The sequence below is a fragment of the Gordionus sp. m RMFG-2023 genome, chromosome 5 (genome assembly GCF_954871325.1).
Source record: "Gordionus sp. m RMFG-2023 chromosome 5, tfGorSpeb1-WG-v2, whole genome shotgun sequence".
Classification (NCBI taxonomy): Eukaryota; Metazoa; Nematomorpha; class Gordioida; order Chordodea; family Parachordodidae; genus Gordionus; species Gordionus sp. m RMFG-2023.
Window position 1 is genome coordinate 5,225,552 of NC_088779.1, and position 16,622 is coordinate 5,242,173.

General features: G+C 27.5%; 1 protein-coding gene across 1 annotated transcript; it reads right to left on the reverse strand.

Annotated features, from left to right (window-relative positions):
* Window positions 1–6,090: 6,090 nt before the first annotated feature.
* On the reverse strand, window positions 6,091–14,736 carry LOC135929319 (charged multivesicular body protein 5-like). Its single transcript, XM_065465853.1, has 8 exons — window positions 14,623–14,736; window positions 13,711–13,815; window positions 11,212–11,258; window positions 10,509–10,602; window positions 10,252–10,323; window positions 9,676–9,784; window positions 7,204–7,367; window positions 6,091–6,274 (listed from the first exon to the last, which is right to left on the reverse strand). Exons 1-8 carry the CDS (start codon window positions 14,689–14,691, stop codon window positions 6,230–6,232), a joined length of 705 nt encoding a protein of 234 aa, XP_065321925.1. The 5' UTR covers window positions 14,692–14,736; the 3' UTR covers window positions 6,091–6,229.
* Between the last annotated feature and the right edge of the window lie 1,886 nt (window positions 14,737–16,622).

A 16,622-nucleotide genomic window follows, 5' to 3' on the forward strand; every position in this document is an offset into this window, starting at 1 on the left:
TTTGTGTATTGCTTTAAAAATGACAAATTTCTTGAGATGGATTGTAATGTCAGATTTAGCTTGTTATTGATAACTCGGACATAATATTTAATTAATATTTATATATTCTTTTATATATAAGTTCTAATATTTTACATATATATATAATTTTACTATATATATATTAATATTGTTATATGCTCATAGAAATAAAATAAATTTTACATTCAAGTATTTTATTTATAATATAAAAAAAGCGTTAAATAGAAGTATATCAAAATGTATCTTAAAAGTATCTAAAACAGATACATATACATCTAAAATAATATCTAGATAAAGATGCCGATACTTTAATCAAAATCTATCTAGATATAGATACCACATTTTTATTTCTAGATACTTGTATCTAAATACTTTAACAACTCTGTTATTTAGTAAATGTGATTGATAAATATAAAAAATCAAACTTATTTATATTTATTTTTAAACAAAATATTTTTAATATAACGCCATCCGGCGTATTTTTATTTATGGTAAGATTATAACCCGAATAAACCAAAATCTGTATTTTAGTTTAAAAATATTTTTAAATAATATTTAATTTAAAAACTTTATTAAAAATTATTTTGTAAAAATCTATAAATACAAATGATAAGTTAGGGTTAATCGGAGTTTTCTCGATATAATTATTACAAAATGGTCTCTATCATAGAATTAAAATTTATAAGTATGAAAAAAAGAGGTAGAAAAAAATGTTGAAACTATTATGGGTAAGGATTGGATTACCAAAATTGGTCCTCCTAATTATTGTAATTTTTTTTACAATAAAAAGTGATTTGATAATAATTCTGAACGATAAATTATTGCGGATAACGTTCGAAATAAAATGATTGAAATTGAAATGATGGATTTAATAAGAGAGGAAGTGAATCCCTTTATTAATTCTGATATGTGTAAAATTTCCGATAAATTAAATGTTAAATCGGATAGTTTTGAAAATAAAATTGAAATTAATGAAAATCAAAATGTTGATTTAAAAGTTAATAAATTAAATAAAATGTGTAAAGATATATCTATTTTAATAGAGAAGTATGATATAATATATGAAGACACTTTGGGATGTCTTAATGATTATCAAGTAGATGTGAAATTAAAAGAGGGATTTTCACCCATTTTTTTTAGCATATCGGCGAGTTCCCTTCGAGTGGAAGAAGTAAATTGAAGACGAATTAAACCGTTGGGTCAAAGATAGTAATATTATTCCCATGGAATATAGTGAGTGGGCCACACCATTGGTTCCAGTGAAAAAAACTAATGGCAAGTTGAGACTATGTGTTGATTTTCGTGTAACTTAAACCTGTGTGTTGTAAAAGTTAAATATCCATGCCCAGAATTGAAGATATTTTGGCTAATTTAAAGAGTGCAAAATATTTTTCCAGTTGATTTTTCTTCAGCCTATTTACAGTTACTTTTAAAGGAGGAAATTCGCAAATTGTTAACGATAACGACTCCTAAAGAATTATTTGCATTTTGTAGGTTACTGTTTGGATTAAGTGTGTCAGCACCTATTTTCCAACGTACCATGGCATCTGTTTTCCAGGGGCTAGAAGGTTTATTTTATTATATGGATGATGTGTTGATAACTGGGATGACATCAGAGCAACATAATCAACATCTTGAAGAAGTTTCAAGAGAATTTGTGATATGGGCTTAGAGCTAGCAAAGGAAAAAGTGTTTTGGTAAAATGAAATAGTGCTGGGTCATCAAATTAATGGAAACCCTTTATAAAATTAAAAAAATATCTCTAATGTGAATCACCCAAATAGTAAATCTGAAGTACAGTATTTTTGGGCATGGTAAATTATTATCATCGCTTTGTGGACAATTTTGCAAAAGTGGCATCTCCTTATATGATTTATTATAGAAATGGATTCATTTTGAGTAAAACTTTTAAGATTTTGTAGAAAAAATTGGTGAAGAACCGATTTTAAGGTGTTTTAACAGTGATTTGGAAATAATCTTAGCCGTAGAGGCATCTAATAAAGATGTCAGAAGCGCGTTATTGCATTTAATTGATGGTTTAGAGAGACATTTATTTTTTTTTCAAGAATTTATCATTAAGTTGAAACTCACTATTCTGTTATTGAACAGGAAGCCTTTGCAGTTATTTTTGGATTAACCAAGTATCGTGAATATTTTATTGGTAAAAAAAATGGGATTTATACTGATGATAAATCATTGATTTATTTGTTTAAAAAAGCTAACAAAGAATAAATGATGTCCTCGAGATTACAACGTTGGTTGTTACTTGTGGGAAGTTTTAATATGGAAATTAAATATCGGCGAGGGAAAGAAAATCATTTGCCCAGATATTTTGTCTAGATTAGGATCGGGCTGTAACAATCCTTAAGTAATTGACAATAAATTATAGACTGAGAGAATGTATTAGTGCTCTATCATATATATTAAAGGGAGGTTCTACAACTTGGGAGGATCTTAAATTAACTACTTTGAGAGACAAGGATTTAAGTTAATTAAAATTGTGTTTAACTGGTGAAAAACATTAGAAAAACAGACATGAATTAAATTTAAAAAATAAAAAAAGAATTGTCAATTGTGGACGATTGTATAATGAGTGGAAATCGTGCTGTAATACCATGTTAATTGCGCGATTAAATTTTAAGTTTTTTATATGCCGGTCATTAAGGCAGAGATAAAATAAAATTATTAGTGCATGAATATGTTTGTTGGCCTGGTATGAATTTGGAAATTGCAAATAAATGTGTTCCATGTAATAATTGTGCCTCCATGGCCCGTAAAGGAATGGGAGACGTGTGGCCAAAGTCAAATTAACGTGGGAAAGAGTTCAAATTAATTTTTTTGATCTGGATAAAAAAAATATATTTTTTAATTGTATTTCATATTCTAAGGGGTTTGAATATAAAGAAGTTCATGGTTTAACGACCAAGGTTGTTATCAAATTATTATAAAAATTGTGGTCTAAATTTGGGATTCCTAAAAAATTGTGACTGATGGAGGTCCAGCGTTTATAAGAGATAATTTTAGACATTTTCATTACAAATAAAACATGTGTCGGCTCCACCATATCATCCTAGCTCAAATGGCCAGACTGAAAGAATGGTAGCCATAGTAAAAAATTGGATTAAAAAGACTAAACAAGAAGAAAACTAAGATTTAGATGGCACAGTTATATTATAATAATTCTAAAAATAAGGAGGGTCTTACTCCTGTTGAATTGTTTCTGGGTGAAAGAACAATGCCCTTATAATTTTTAAAAAAGGTAATGCTATTATATTACCATGTAAGAGAGTAAATATAAAGTTTCTCGTGGGACAAATTATATGGGCTCTCGTGTGTTCGACAATAAGAATAAAAAATGGGAAAAGGGTATTATATTAATAGAAAATGTGGGTATAAAATTGAACCTTATGAAATCTGTGGATAGAACTACGGGTAAATCTTTAAAAAAAAGAACGAACAATGTAAGGAATGCGAAATTATTATTATTGAATTTAGCAAATCAAATTGTCACAGAAGGTACTATTCCCGAGGACTGGCGAAGAAGTATAATTATCCCAGTATACAAGGGGAAAGGTGATCTTTTAGATTGCGGGTCTTACAGAGCTATTAAACTCTTGGAACATGCAATGAAAGTATTTGAGAGGAGTGTTAGAGAAGCGGTTAAGGGAACAAATTAAAATTGATGAAATGCAGTTTGGTTTTACATCGGGAAAAGGCACGACAGATGCAATTTTCGTGGTGAGTCAAATTCAGGAGAAGCATTCCTGCTAAGGAAAAGAAAAAAACTCTATTATGCGTTTGTTGATTTGGAGAAAGCATTTGATAGGGTGCCGCGTGAGATTACAAGATGGGCCTTGAGAAAATCCGGCGTGGAGGAATGGTTGGTTACCGCAGTGATGGCAATGTATGCTGGAGCACAAACAGCAGTACGGACGGATTATGGTGATAGTGACAGCTTTGTGGTGAAGGTAGGACTTCATCAAGGATCCGTGCTGAGTCCATTATTATTTATCTTAGTAATGGATGTGGTGGCTAGAGAAATGCGTGAAGGACTTCCCGGGGAGATATTATATGCAGATGACCTTGTATTAATGGCAAACAGTGAGGGAGAATTGAGGGATAAAGTTAGTAAATGGAAGATGACTATGGAAGCAAAGGGCCCGAAAATGAATGCATCAAAAACAAAGGTGATGATTGGTGGGGAAAATCTAAAGATGGAAGAATCCGGTAAGTGGCCTTGTGGTGTATGGGGGAAAGGAGTTGCTAGAAATTCTATCCAATGCACCAGATGCCAGAAATGGGTACATAAAAGATGTAGCGGGAAAATAGGCAGTTTGATGTTAGAAAGAATGACCTTTATTTGTAGAACATGCATGAAAGGGATAAATAATAATGATAACCTAAAAAATGGTGGTCTGGATATTGGCACTGGGTTAACCCTAGAAAAAGTGGATAAGTTTTGTTATTTAGGTGATATGCTAAACGCAGATGGTGGTGTAGATTCTGCCAAGTTGTTGCAAGGATCAGACAAGCTTGGAAGAAGTTCAGAGAGATGTCGTCTATTCTTACAAATAAAAAAGTTTCTCTTGAAGTTAAAGGGGAAAGTTCACGTAAGCTGTGTGAGGAGTTGTTTAGTTTATGGCGGTGGAACATGGGCAATGAAAGCAACTCACGAAGCCAAATTAGAAAGAACAGAGATGAGGATGGTTAGATGGATGTGTGGGGTATCTCTGAGAGAGAGAAAAACTTTAGCAAGGAATTGCGAGCAAGATTAGGTATAGAAATGATTGGTATGGTAATGCGACGAAATTGACTAAGATGGTTTGGGCATGTGGAACGTATGACAAGAGACGACTGGGTAAAGAGATGCACAATGATGGAAGTAGGAGGATCAAGACCTAGAGGAAGACCCAAGATGACGTGGACAAATGTGATAGCGGCGGATATGAGAAGCATGAATCTTACAAGTATTGATGCTCAGGACCGTCAAAAAGGGAAAAAGAAAAAAAATCAGAGGGAAAACTGGCCTCACTCCGGGTAAACCTGGAAATCGCCATAAAAACGGAGAATAAAGAAGAAGAAATATATATATATTAATTTGGCATATTAATTAACCCATATATTTCCTGATATTATTAGATATTTTTTAAAAATGGTATTTTAATTCAAATATTTTAACTTAACTGACAATGGTGTCTTAATTAGACCAAATATTTCTGATATTATAAATATATATATATAATGGTATCTTAATTAACCCAAACATTTCTAACTTAATAGACGTATTAGATATTATTTCCATTCTTTCATTTTAACATGTGTCAATGGTAATAATTTTTTTTTTAAAGTTTATCGGTTTAGTTTAATGTGTTAATATGTGTCAAGTGAAATAATAAATTAATAATAGAAGAAAAGAAATAAACATATACGAGATTAATAGATTAAATGGATAAGTGGTTAAGTAAATTCATTTGTAATTTTTAATATTTACTTGTGGATATATGTATATACTAGAGGTTTGCAATGTTTTTTAAAAATTTTTTAACCCGGCTGCTAGGTTTTCAAAAAAATATATACCCGCCTGCCCATTAGTCTAATCCTTACCCGCTCGTCCGCCCGCCCATTAGTCTAAAATATTTTACTTGCCAATCCATTATTTATAAAAAAAATTTAACCAAAATTCGCTATTATAAAAATTAATTATGGCCATTCTATTAATTTTTTAAGCATCTAATAAAAAAAAACTCAGCATTACTCTACAAAAAGTTTTATCATTTAGGAAATTACTATATTAAGCATAAAAAACTAATATATCTAATTCAGTAGGTTACCACATAAATTTATTTGACATATTCATTCGGCTTTTTATTTTATTTTCGTATTTTATGAATTTGTAAAAAGAAATCCTATATTTATTTTAAAAAAAAAAATTTATTGAGATTAAATATATATTTGAAAATCTTATTTCTTTCAAACACAACAATCATCATTTCAAATAATTTCATTTTCATTTTATAAGGGAATATTAAAATAACATCATATCAAATATAAGTTAAATAAATATTAAAATTTATTAAACAATATATTTATAACTACATACAACGCCAAAATAAATCAATATGTTATAAGACACATATTTTTGAGATTTTATAGATTATAATAAATTTAAATAGTTATGGCATGTTAATTTAAGATCACAAAGTGAAGATCAGTTGATTTGAGGCAACCCAAATTCGTCAAGCGTGACACCTTCCTTGAATAAATATAAAACATAATAACGAATATTAAAAGAAAAAAACAGCTGTTTGATAGTTTTTAGTTTTCTATATTTCATGATAAATGCGCCAAAAATGGTTCTGTTTCCACTTAGCAAATTTATAATAAATTTATAAATATTCTCTCTAAAATTCTAGTCATTAAAGTGTGCCTATAATAATTTTTTTTATTAAAAAATTGGCAATTCACAATGTGAACGAACATATTATGTAGGGCTGTGCCAATATTAAATATCGGATCTGATCGGCACCGATATTTAGCGTTTTCCAAAAATATATGATCGGGCCGATACCTGTAAAAACCCGATCCGATCAAATTTTTTCACTTTTCTTTTTTTTTTGTTATTTTATATACATTTATATTACATTAATAAATAAATTTTTTTTAAACAATGCAAATGCAAAACACCACTTAAATTTTATTTATTATTTTAAATAGATTTATAGTATTTTGAAAGTTTTTTTTATAAAAATAGAAAGGAACACCCAAAGTTTTATTTATTTTAAATCTTTTAAAATAATAACACTAAAATAAGAGATTTTTTTTAATATGGTATCTGAATTATGGAAATATTTTACAAAAGACAAAGATAATTTTGCAAAATGCGTTATCTGCGGAATTCTAATTTCACGAGGAGGAATAATGAAAAATTCAATACTATCAATATCCGTATTTTTTAATTGTTGTAGAAATAAAAAAATTAATTAAATGCAATTCGATTTTTTTGCATAAAAAATATTGATTTCTTATTTTTATTTGGTTGAGAGGGGGGGGGGGGGTGGTGAAAAATCAATATAAATATAGGATCTGTAACGGATCGAGTTTGAATCAATACTGGATGGGATCGGTGAAAAATATGTAGATCGGAACAGTTCTAATATTATTTTGCATCTAACTAACATATACTTTATTCTTAGAAGTACTAGAACCCCCTCCTCCTTTCCCGCCAGAGGGAAGGGCAATAGATTCCTTTCCGGGTTCTTTTGTGGGTGCGGATGGGGCTTTGCTAGCATCGTCGAGGTATGAGGTGTCGGTATCGCCCAGCATTTCATCTCCCAGGGCTTCGAGTTCTGCAATTATAAATAAGAAACATTTTATTTCCTATTGACCCCATAAAAATAGGGAAAGAAGAAAAAAGTGGGGGGAGAAAACAAACGGAAATCCATTAAAACGTTCATAGTTGGCGCGAATTCGAGGCGATGTATAACAAAATTATAATAAAAATATAATAATTTTACTTTAATTTTTGTATATGCAGGGCTAAATATTTAAATGTAATCTTAAAATAAAGGTGCTAAATAAATTCTGCGATAATATGAGCGTGATATTTTTTTATATTGGTTTAAGCCTAACTATGATCGTAAAATCATTGGATCGTAAATTCGTTTACTTTTCTGATTGGCCCATTTAATAGACCAATCAAGATTATATCTAAAATATTGCTAAAATTTTATTTATTTGGAATTATGATATAATAAATAAATGTATAAATAGAATAATTATCTGCATAAAAATAGGTATTAATAATGTGATCAAAATCTTAAGATGAAAGTAGGCCATGGTCAAACAATGGGAAACCCACCATTACAAGATATAACAAAAAATGTTAACCACATATTATATTGACATGCATAGAATGTAAGTAGGGGTGATCATAGATCTGATCAGAGTTGTATTCTAGGTTAGAAGTTAAATTTTCTCTTAGTGGATTTTTTTAATTTAGGGTGCCCAGGCCGCGATTAGCTTAAAAATATAAAGAAATATTGGATCTGACAGGTACTTAATTTTTTCAATTTAAACTTACATAAAATAATGTTCAAACCATTGGTTCAAACAATCACTCCAAGATTTTTATATAAAAAATTGTTCCCTTCTGAAGAAAATTCCGACATATGTGCCTGGATAGGATTCAAATATTTGTATTTACTGCTCTATTTAGTGAAACGCAAATTGCCTTTGATCTGTTATAATCAAACTTATTTGTATTTCTATTTTTATCAAAAAAAAAAATTTTTAAACAAAATATTCTAAAATATAACGCCATCTAGCGGATTATTATTTATGAAAATTATTTCCCGAATAAACCAAAATTTGTATTTGCTTGAAAAAATATTTTTAAATAAGATGACATAATTTAAAAATTTTATAGAAATCATTTTATAAAAATTTAAATACAAAAGATAAGTTGGGTTAATTAACGAAATTTTCTCAATACAATTATTACAAAATGGTACCTGTAACAAAATCGAAATTTATAAGTATAAAACAAATTACCAGTGTTTGGTATAAAAAAAACACTAAAACAGAGTGCGTGATATAAAGGTAACTTGTTCCTTCTACCTTTCTAGGGCAAGGGCTTGTTCCCTTATGGGGGCAAGTCGTGTACCGTTTCACAAAAGGCACTCGATTTTTGGATAGGGTTGTAGTGACAACCTACACACAAAACTAAATAATTTAGACCTCAAATTCTGTAAAAATCCTTAACGTTGGGTTTGTTCCCTTGTGACAAGGAAGTAAAAAAAATATTTGCCTTATCTGATAATTTTTTATTTCATGTGAATAAAAAAACTTCATTTACGACTTTGTCACAGTAGTTTTCTGGCTATAATTTTTTTTAATGATTTTAAGGTTAAAAAAATTAAAATGTTACAAACAACTCAAATCGTCATCTTCCTAGACAACTCCCTCACCCCCCCCCCCCATGTTTTTAAATATAGTTTTTTTTTATATTTTGTTTAACATGTTTTATTTACATATTATTTCAATTATGTTTGGGATATTATGTTATTTTTTAAAATTTAATTTAAAGAAAGAGATTTATAATTTTGTGGAAAATTTTATCCAAAATCCTGCTTCTGTGTCAAATTGAACCGAACCGGAATTAACCGTTACAAATTTCTTAACCCGTTATAAGATTATTTAAAAGTGATGCAGATCATTAGTATGTATTGTTTTTAATACCCATTGTAAAATATAAGTCTATCAAACAAACTTATTTGTCTATTTTCAAATGTGTATTCAAATCGCAGTTCAGTTACGCAATAACAGAATTAAGGTTATTCAAGAGATTAAAATATTCTAGCTATATATTTATCAGACACCTTCAAGCCCGGGTACACGGGCCGGGCCGTATTTTAATTTTTTAAATATAACAAGGCTGGGTCTAAAATAATATTTAAAAAAAGACGTGGGTCAGGTCGTATATTTTAAATCGCCATCAATAGTCATACATAAATATTAAAAATAAATGTAATAGCAGGGCCTAAAAATATAAAACCAGGGCATGGCCGGGCCAAAATTTTTTTTTTTTAAAATATGGGTCGGGTCATGCAATTGGTACCTCTGCAGGTCTTTTATATTTATTAATAAGTAACAAACCAGCATCTAACTCTGATTCATCGATATCTGGTACTCCGTATTGCCGACCCAGAGCATCTTGAACTTCGTTAGCTTGGTCTAATAAATCTTCCAAATCGTCTTGGACTTCCTTTTTTAAAACGTTATTTTTAGTTGATGTTGTGTAATATAAACAAAACGGCACGAAATAAATTTTATCAAAGCTATCAATAATAGGCAATTAATTAAGGTAGGGAAATTTTTCAAAAGATAAAACGGGGGGAGGGATGTAAACCCCATAAGTGGTAACTCTCCACCTCCTCATAGAATTACTTCTTTGATAATCTTAGACATTTTGGAAGGAGGAGGGGGATTATTCTTCTTTAAAGTAAGCCCCCTTCAACTTGAAAATGCCAGAGAAGGCAATGAATCCATGTAAAGTAAAATTTATTTCAATAAATCTAAAAATAATAAAGAGTAGAAAAAAAAGAATTCTAAAACACCCCACAAAATATTTACAATTCAAAAAAAACTTAGATTTACTTATTATTTGCCATAGGGAACAAAGAGAAAGAAAGAGAATAAATATAATACAATAAATAAAAAAATATATATTACATCGATTTTGTCTATATTGACATGCTTGTATTCTTTCCTCATTTCCTTCACGCCCATTTTCATAGCGTCGAGCTAAGATAAGCATCATTTTTGTGTTGCAAATAAAAATCCAAAATATATGTCAAAATATATTTTCTTGTATATTCCTTTTTTTTAAAAACGATAAAATGATACTCTTCTATTGCAAAATCACATTTTAATATAACATTTATTTCTTTTTTTGTTACTCCTTGAGGGAAATGAGTAATTATATTTACCGTAGTTTTGGTGTCTTTCAACGCTTGGGTGGCATAATTCGCTTGTTCCATGTTAAAGGATTGATTCCTTAAATTGTCTAATTGTTGTTCGTACCTTGGGATCATAAATAAAATTAGGGGGTTTCTTAATAAATTTGATATTAATTATTTTTTTATACTCTAATTCTTTTCTTTACTTAGGGATTTAAAAAACGAAAAAATCACAAAAAACAAAAGTATAAAAATAAGCTTAAATGTCATTTTATAAAGAACTATTTTGGCATGTCATATTTCAGATGGTTGTAATAAGGAAACATTTGCAATAAAATGCTGGTAGATTATATATTTCAAAAGAATTGCACTTACAAGTTGCACAGAATGGCTCATGGCCAGGTTAAAAGACTTTTGAATCAAGTTGGACAAATAGAGAAAAATATTTTTATGGGTCAGATTTTAAAATGTTTTTTTTAGTATAGTTGATGGATTAGGCTAATTTAGGTCATTTTCCTTTATAAAAAGTTATTATGAATTGGGACAGACAACATGAAGCTAAATAATATTTTAAGGGGCAGGCAAAAATAAACATACATGGGCCAAGCTGGGCCAAAAAATTAACTAAATCTATAAGAGTAAATAAAAATTTAAATTTCTAAACATATTATTAAAATATTCAACATTTTTTTAAAAAATAAATTTCAAAATTATTTTAAAAAAATTTATTTACATTCGTTTCTGTTTAAGTATCTTGAGGGCTTTTTGTTTGACTATGTTCTATCGATGTGTATTTTTTTAAACATAATTTAACAATCAAAATATACTCCTCAATTTACTGAATTTAAAAATATAAAAAACACATATTATAAATCATAAATTTAAGGTTATTGTTACAGAATACAAGGTGTCAGTAAATGGAGGCATGCTAAAAAGATATATAACCAATTGTTTTATAGAAATCAAGCAGATGAGATAAATAATATATATATCTTAAAGCAAATATAAGAAATTGTGTAAATTTAGCTTTATACTTTTAAGGCAAAATCCTAGCCAAAAACCAGGCATTGACTTATATTTAATATATACCAACCCTACTATCCTATACTAGGCATTGAACTTTATGTGGTGTGGATTCTCTTTATTTTAATAAATTTTAAGTATCATTTTAGTATGTGACTAATTACCAGGGATGTGAACCCGGACCCTGAACCCTCGTATTTTGGCTGAACCCGGACCCGGACCCTTTTAAAAAGTGGAGGGTCCAAGGGTTCAGGGTGCTAAAAAATTTTAACTTAAAATTTTTTTTTTTTAAATTAATGTAAAAATATAGTTTTTAAAAAATAATACAAAATTTTTATAATTTTATTAATTTTTAAAAAAATAATATCATTTTTATAATTTTATTAATTTTTAAAAAAATAATGTAAAATTTTTATAATTTTATTAATTTTTTTCGTGGAATCTCCCTAAAAAATAGTCACTTTAAAACTATAATTGATAAAGCAAGGGATGTTGTAAAATATTTAAGAACTCCCACAATTGTTAGAATATCAAAATCCATGAAAAGGTAAATGACAATTTTAGATTGCACAACACGTTGGTCCTCTATATGTATGATGCTAGAGCGATTATTAAGTTTGAAAGATTTCTGTAATGATTTTATCATAGGAGCTTGTGAAATCATTTTGTCAGAAGATGATTGGAATCAATTAAAGAGCTTACTAGTGTGCTGGTTCCTTTAAAAATAACAACATTAAGAGGGCAAGCAGAACAATTATGTTTATCGGATTTTTATGGCATATGGTTAAGATGTCGATTAGAGTTAGGGAGATTAACAAGTTCTTTTCCAAATGAAGTATTAGAAAATACGAAAATAAGAGAGTAACAATATTTACAAAATAGTGTTGTATATGCTTCTATATATTTAGACCTTCAATATCAGGTTTTATTAAGTAGTGAGCAAAAACAAATGGCTATAGACCATTTTGAAGATTTATGGCATACCCAAAACTCTATTATTTACAATACATTGGTGGTTACAACAATATCTACTGGTTGTAGCAATAACAATGATAATGATAACGATATTGATGATCTGGAAATTTTACTATTAGATAGAGAAAAAAAAATTAAATTATCATCTAATAGAAAGGAGCAAAAAATATCTATTGTATCTTTAATAGAAAAGTTCTCGGAAGTTATGAGAATAAATAGAGATGCAAACATTTTTAAATTCTGGGAGGAAAATTCTTCAATATATCCAGAATTATATACCTTTTCTAGAATCGTCATGGCTGTACCGGCAACACAAGTACAATAATTTATGTATTATAAAAATGACTATCTATTATAGGTAAGCGTAGAACGTGGATTTTCATTGTTGACTAATTTACGTGGAAATCTGAAGGATGATATTTTAGAAGATATCATGATTGTGCGATTGAATAAAATATTTAAAATATAAATTATCTCATTTCGAATTATAAATGTATATTGAAGTATAATAAAAAAATGAATGAAAAAAAGTTTTATTGAGTCATTATTTTTATGTTTCCTCTGAACCCAGACCCGAACCCTGGACCTGGGTCCTTTTTAAATTTATTACCGGACCCGAACCCGGACCCTTTATTTTTGTCGAAGGGTTCACCTCCCTGCTAATTACCATTATGTTCCGTAAAAACAATCTAAATTTTATGTGTTTATCTTTATTAGTGTGAGAGGTTATAGAGCTCTATTTCAATTTTATTTCACTTTATATTCGTTTATTATCAGGCATGAAAGCCAGTCTGTTATTATTTTTAAAAATATTTAATTTATCATTATAATAAAATCATATTTTTAGTCACATTGTATCCATCTTCTATCTATTGTTTAGAACATTATGATGATACTATATTTTTGAAAAAGGTTTATTTAGTGACTAAAAAAATCTATACATAATCTTAAAATTTTATGTTATTCATTATTTGATTCAGCATCCATTTAAAATGATGATAAATTATATGGCATTCTATAATATAAAAGATCTAAGTCTTCTCACTCATTATCAATTTTTTTAAAGTTTATTACAACTTCATATATTTTAATGACTTCTGGTGCTAAATATAAAATTAATTTTATTATATTCAGTTTTGGCAAATTGGTTTTAATTAATCAGAAAATGAATTTTTTATTATTGTTGATATCATTAAACTTAACTAATTGTTAAACATAAAATTTATGATTAAACCTTAGAAGAACCTTCCCTCATTTTTTTCAATTGATCCTTATATTTTGTTAATTCTTGATCCAATTTAGAAATTTTTTGCTCAACATTTCCCCCACGTGTATCAATCTTTTATTGATTATGTAAAAAAATAAATAAAATACATTATATTAATTTATTAAGAGTCAAATATATAAAAAGTGCATACAAATTTTATAAATTGTGATATATATGAAATAAAATATTTTTCAAAATCAATGAATTCCATTTCCTCCATTCAGTTCTGTTATAGAGCTATTGGTGCCAGAATTGTGGGATTCTTTATCATCTTTTATTATATTACAAGTATCAAAAAAATCTTTATCAATCAGACTCTTATTATAATCTAGAGCATTTTGTTTTAAATCTTTAATATCCTCTTTAATATCAAGAAAAATAAATTCACTTTTTATTTTATCAATGTTACAATAGTTTTCTAGCAAATAGGTAACTTTAATTAAATTTGTATTACATTCTTTCAATGATAAATTAATATCTTCAAATGATTTTACAGATATTTTCTTTTTTTTTGTCCAATATTTATGAATTAATGGGTATATAAATTGTCTGAAGAATTTAATAAATGCATATACTCCAACTATAATAATAGAATATCTGAGAAATTTTCTAAAAATGCCAAAGGATAGTAGAAGCTTACATATTAAAGCACTTTTAAAATTTCTGTTATTAACTATTTTTCCACTCTTTTTTGTAATATTGAAGGCTAAATTAATTTCTTCAGGAGTTAAACATTGTTGTTCTAAAAATTTACGTTTCTTAATTTCACAATCATGAACAACCTTATCATTATTTAAAAATATTATTGCTTTTTTAACAAGATCTTCCCGCATTTTGTAAAGGTTTATAAATTTGAAAGAATGGAACTTTTTATATTACCGTGGTTATGCAATCATTTAAATTTGGTGGAGGAGGTTTTGGTTTTGATTTTCCAAATAGTCTATCCATATTGTTATCTCGAAAATAAATAAATCCTTTTAAATTATGACAGGTATCAAGTATTTTACTCCACTACTATATATTATTTAAATATTTATTAATTTTTAATAAAACAAATAGTCTTTAATATAAACTAACCCCTATATCATATCATTCTAACACTAACTATATATCATATCTGCATAATTCTATATCTATGCACCCAACCTTAAATATATCATTTAAAGTAACATATTACAAATCATAGAATCTATTCCGTTTTTTATGAAATCCAACACATTCTGCCAAAGCTATTTATTGTGAGCCATAATTCTCTATTCATTATATATAAAGTAATACTAATATACCCTGTATTCATTAATCTAATTTTTCCAACTTTATCCTTTCCCCATTACGTAATTTAATCAAGAGTATCTAAATAAGGAAGAAAAAAAATTGGTAATTTCGATTTTAATAAAAAAAAGATTGATTGTTTTATGATATATTTTATTTAGATATTTAAACAGGTAATTCAAAGTTTTAGCGCCCTGTTGGAAAAGAGTGTGAACCAAATATTACTCTAAAAAAAGGGTCATTTTCTAAAATTTTCTATAGTTAATTATTTTTTTCCCATTTTTCCTTCTTTGCTCGCATCTCCCAACTTTACAATGACTGATAATTGGTTACCTATTCCAGCTAGCTATTACATTCATTTAAAGCATAATCTTTATCATCTTTCAAACTAAGAAAAAATTATTAATTATTTCGGTTAAGGTTTTGGCATAAAATGAACCATGGGATTTCATTAGGCTCAATCGAGTTTAGAAGATTTCAATTAATAAAAAATTATTATATAGTTAATATTATATCTAATATCTAAATATGAATAGTTAAAAATTCTTAATCTGGCCATAGGCATAGCTATGATTTTCCTAAGGGAGGGGGGGGGGATTAAATTTTATTTTGGGCGGGCCTTGGGCCGAGTTACCTTAGTTTATATATAGTCATATAATATTTTTCAAGAGAGGAGGCTATTTTTAATAAAAAAATAAGCCTGGAACAAATATGAAATATATTTTTATTAATTTATATAAAATATAATAAATTACTTGTATATACATTAATATAAAAGCATGGTAATCATTTATTCGAAACAGTATAAGAATTTTATTTATAAAATGTAAATAGACATATAGTTGATTTTCCTCTATATATATAATTGATTAAAAAATACTAGGTAAAATTCCTCTTTTATAGACATATTTGACTGTTAGAGAATATATTACAATTGATATTTTTTCAAAATTTACTAATCAATGCTCTTGATAATAAATATAGCAACAATTTGCATTCATTAACGCCATCTATTTATTATAGATAAAAATGATATTAAAAAATAATCTTCATATTATTCATCCCATAATGTCTTTAAAAGATATTTTCTGATGTCCTTATCAATATTTTATAGTTTTCTGTAAAATATATAATTCGCTATATTGGTAGAAATTATTAGATTGTCATATGATAATTGATTAAATTGGATATACTGTAAATCTACGACATTTAATAATCCACTGTTTGTATTGTGCTTTTATTTTTTTATTTAATTTATGATTTAATTTATCAATAATTTTATAATTATATTTTACTTTTATTAAAATAAATAAATTAAAATTACTCGCTTTATAAAAATTATATTTGATATATTATATTATTTAGTAATTTTATGGATCTATTATTAATAATTATAATATATAAGACTTATCTTTGGCTTATATTCCATTTCTTAAAAAACATTTTTGGTTCACTTTTTTTTTATATATAAAAGCTTTTTCCAAAAATGTATAAATTATGATGAATAGTTTTATAAAAAAATATAAACTTTTACATTCTATCTTTATATCAAATTATTTTTTAAGATATATATATACATTTTTTTTTTGGGGGGGGGGGGGTCAGTG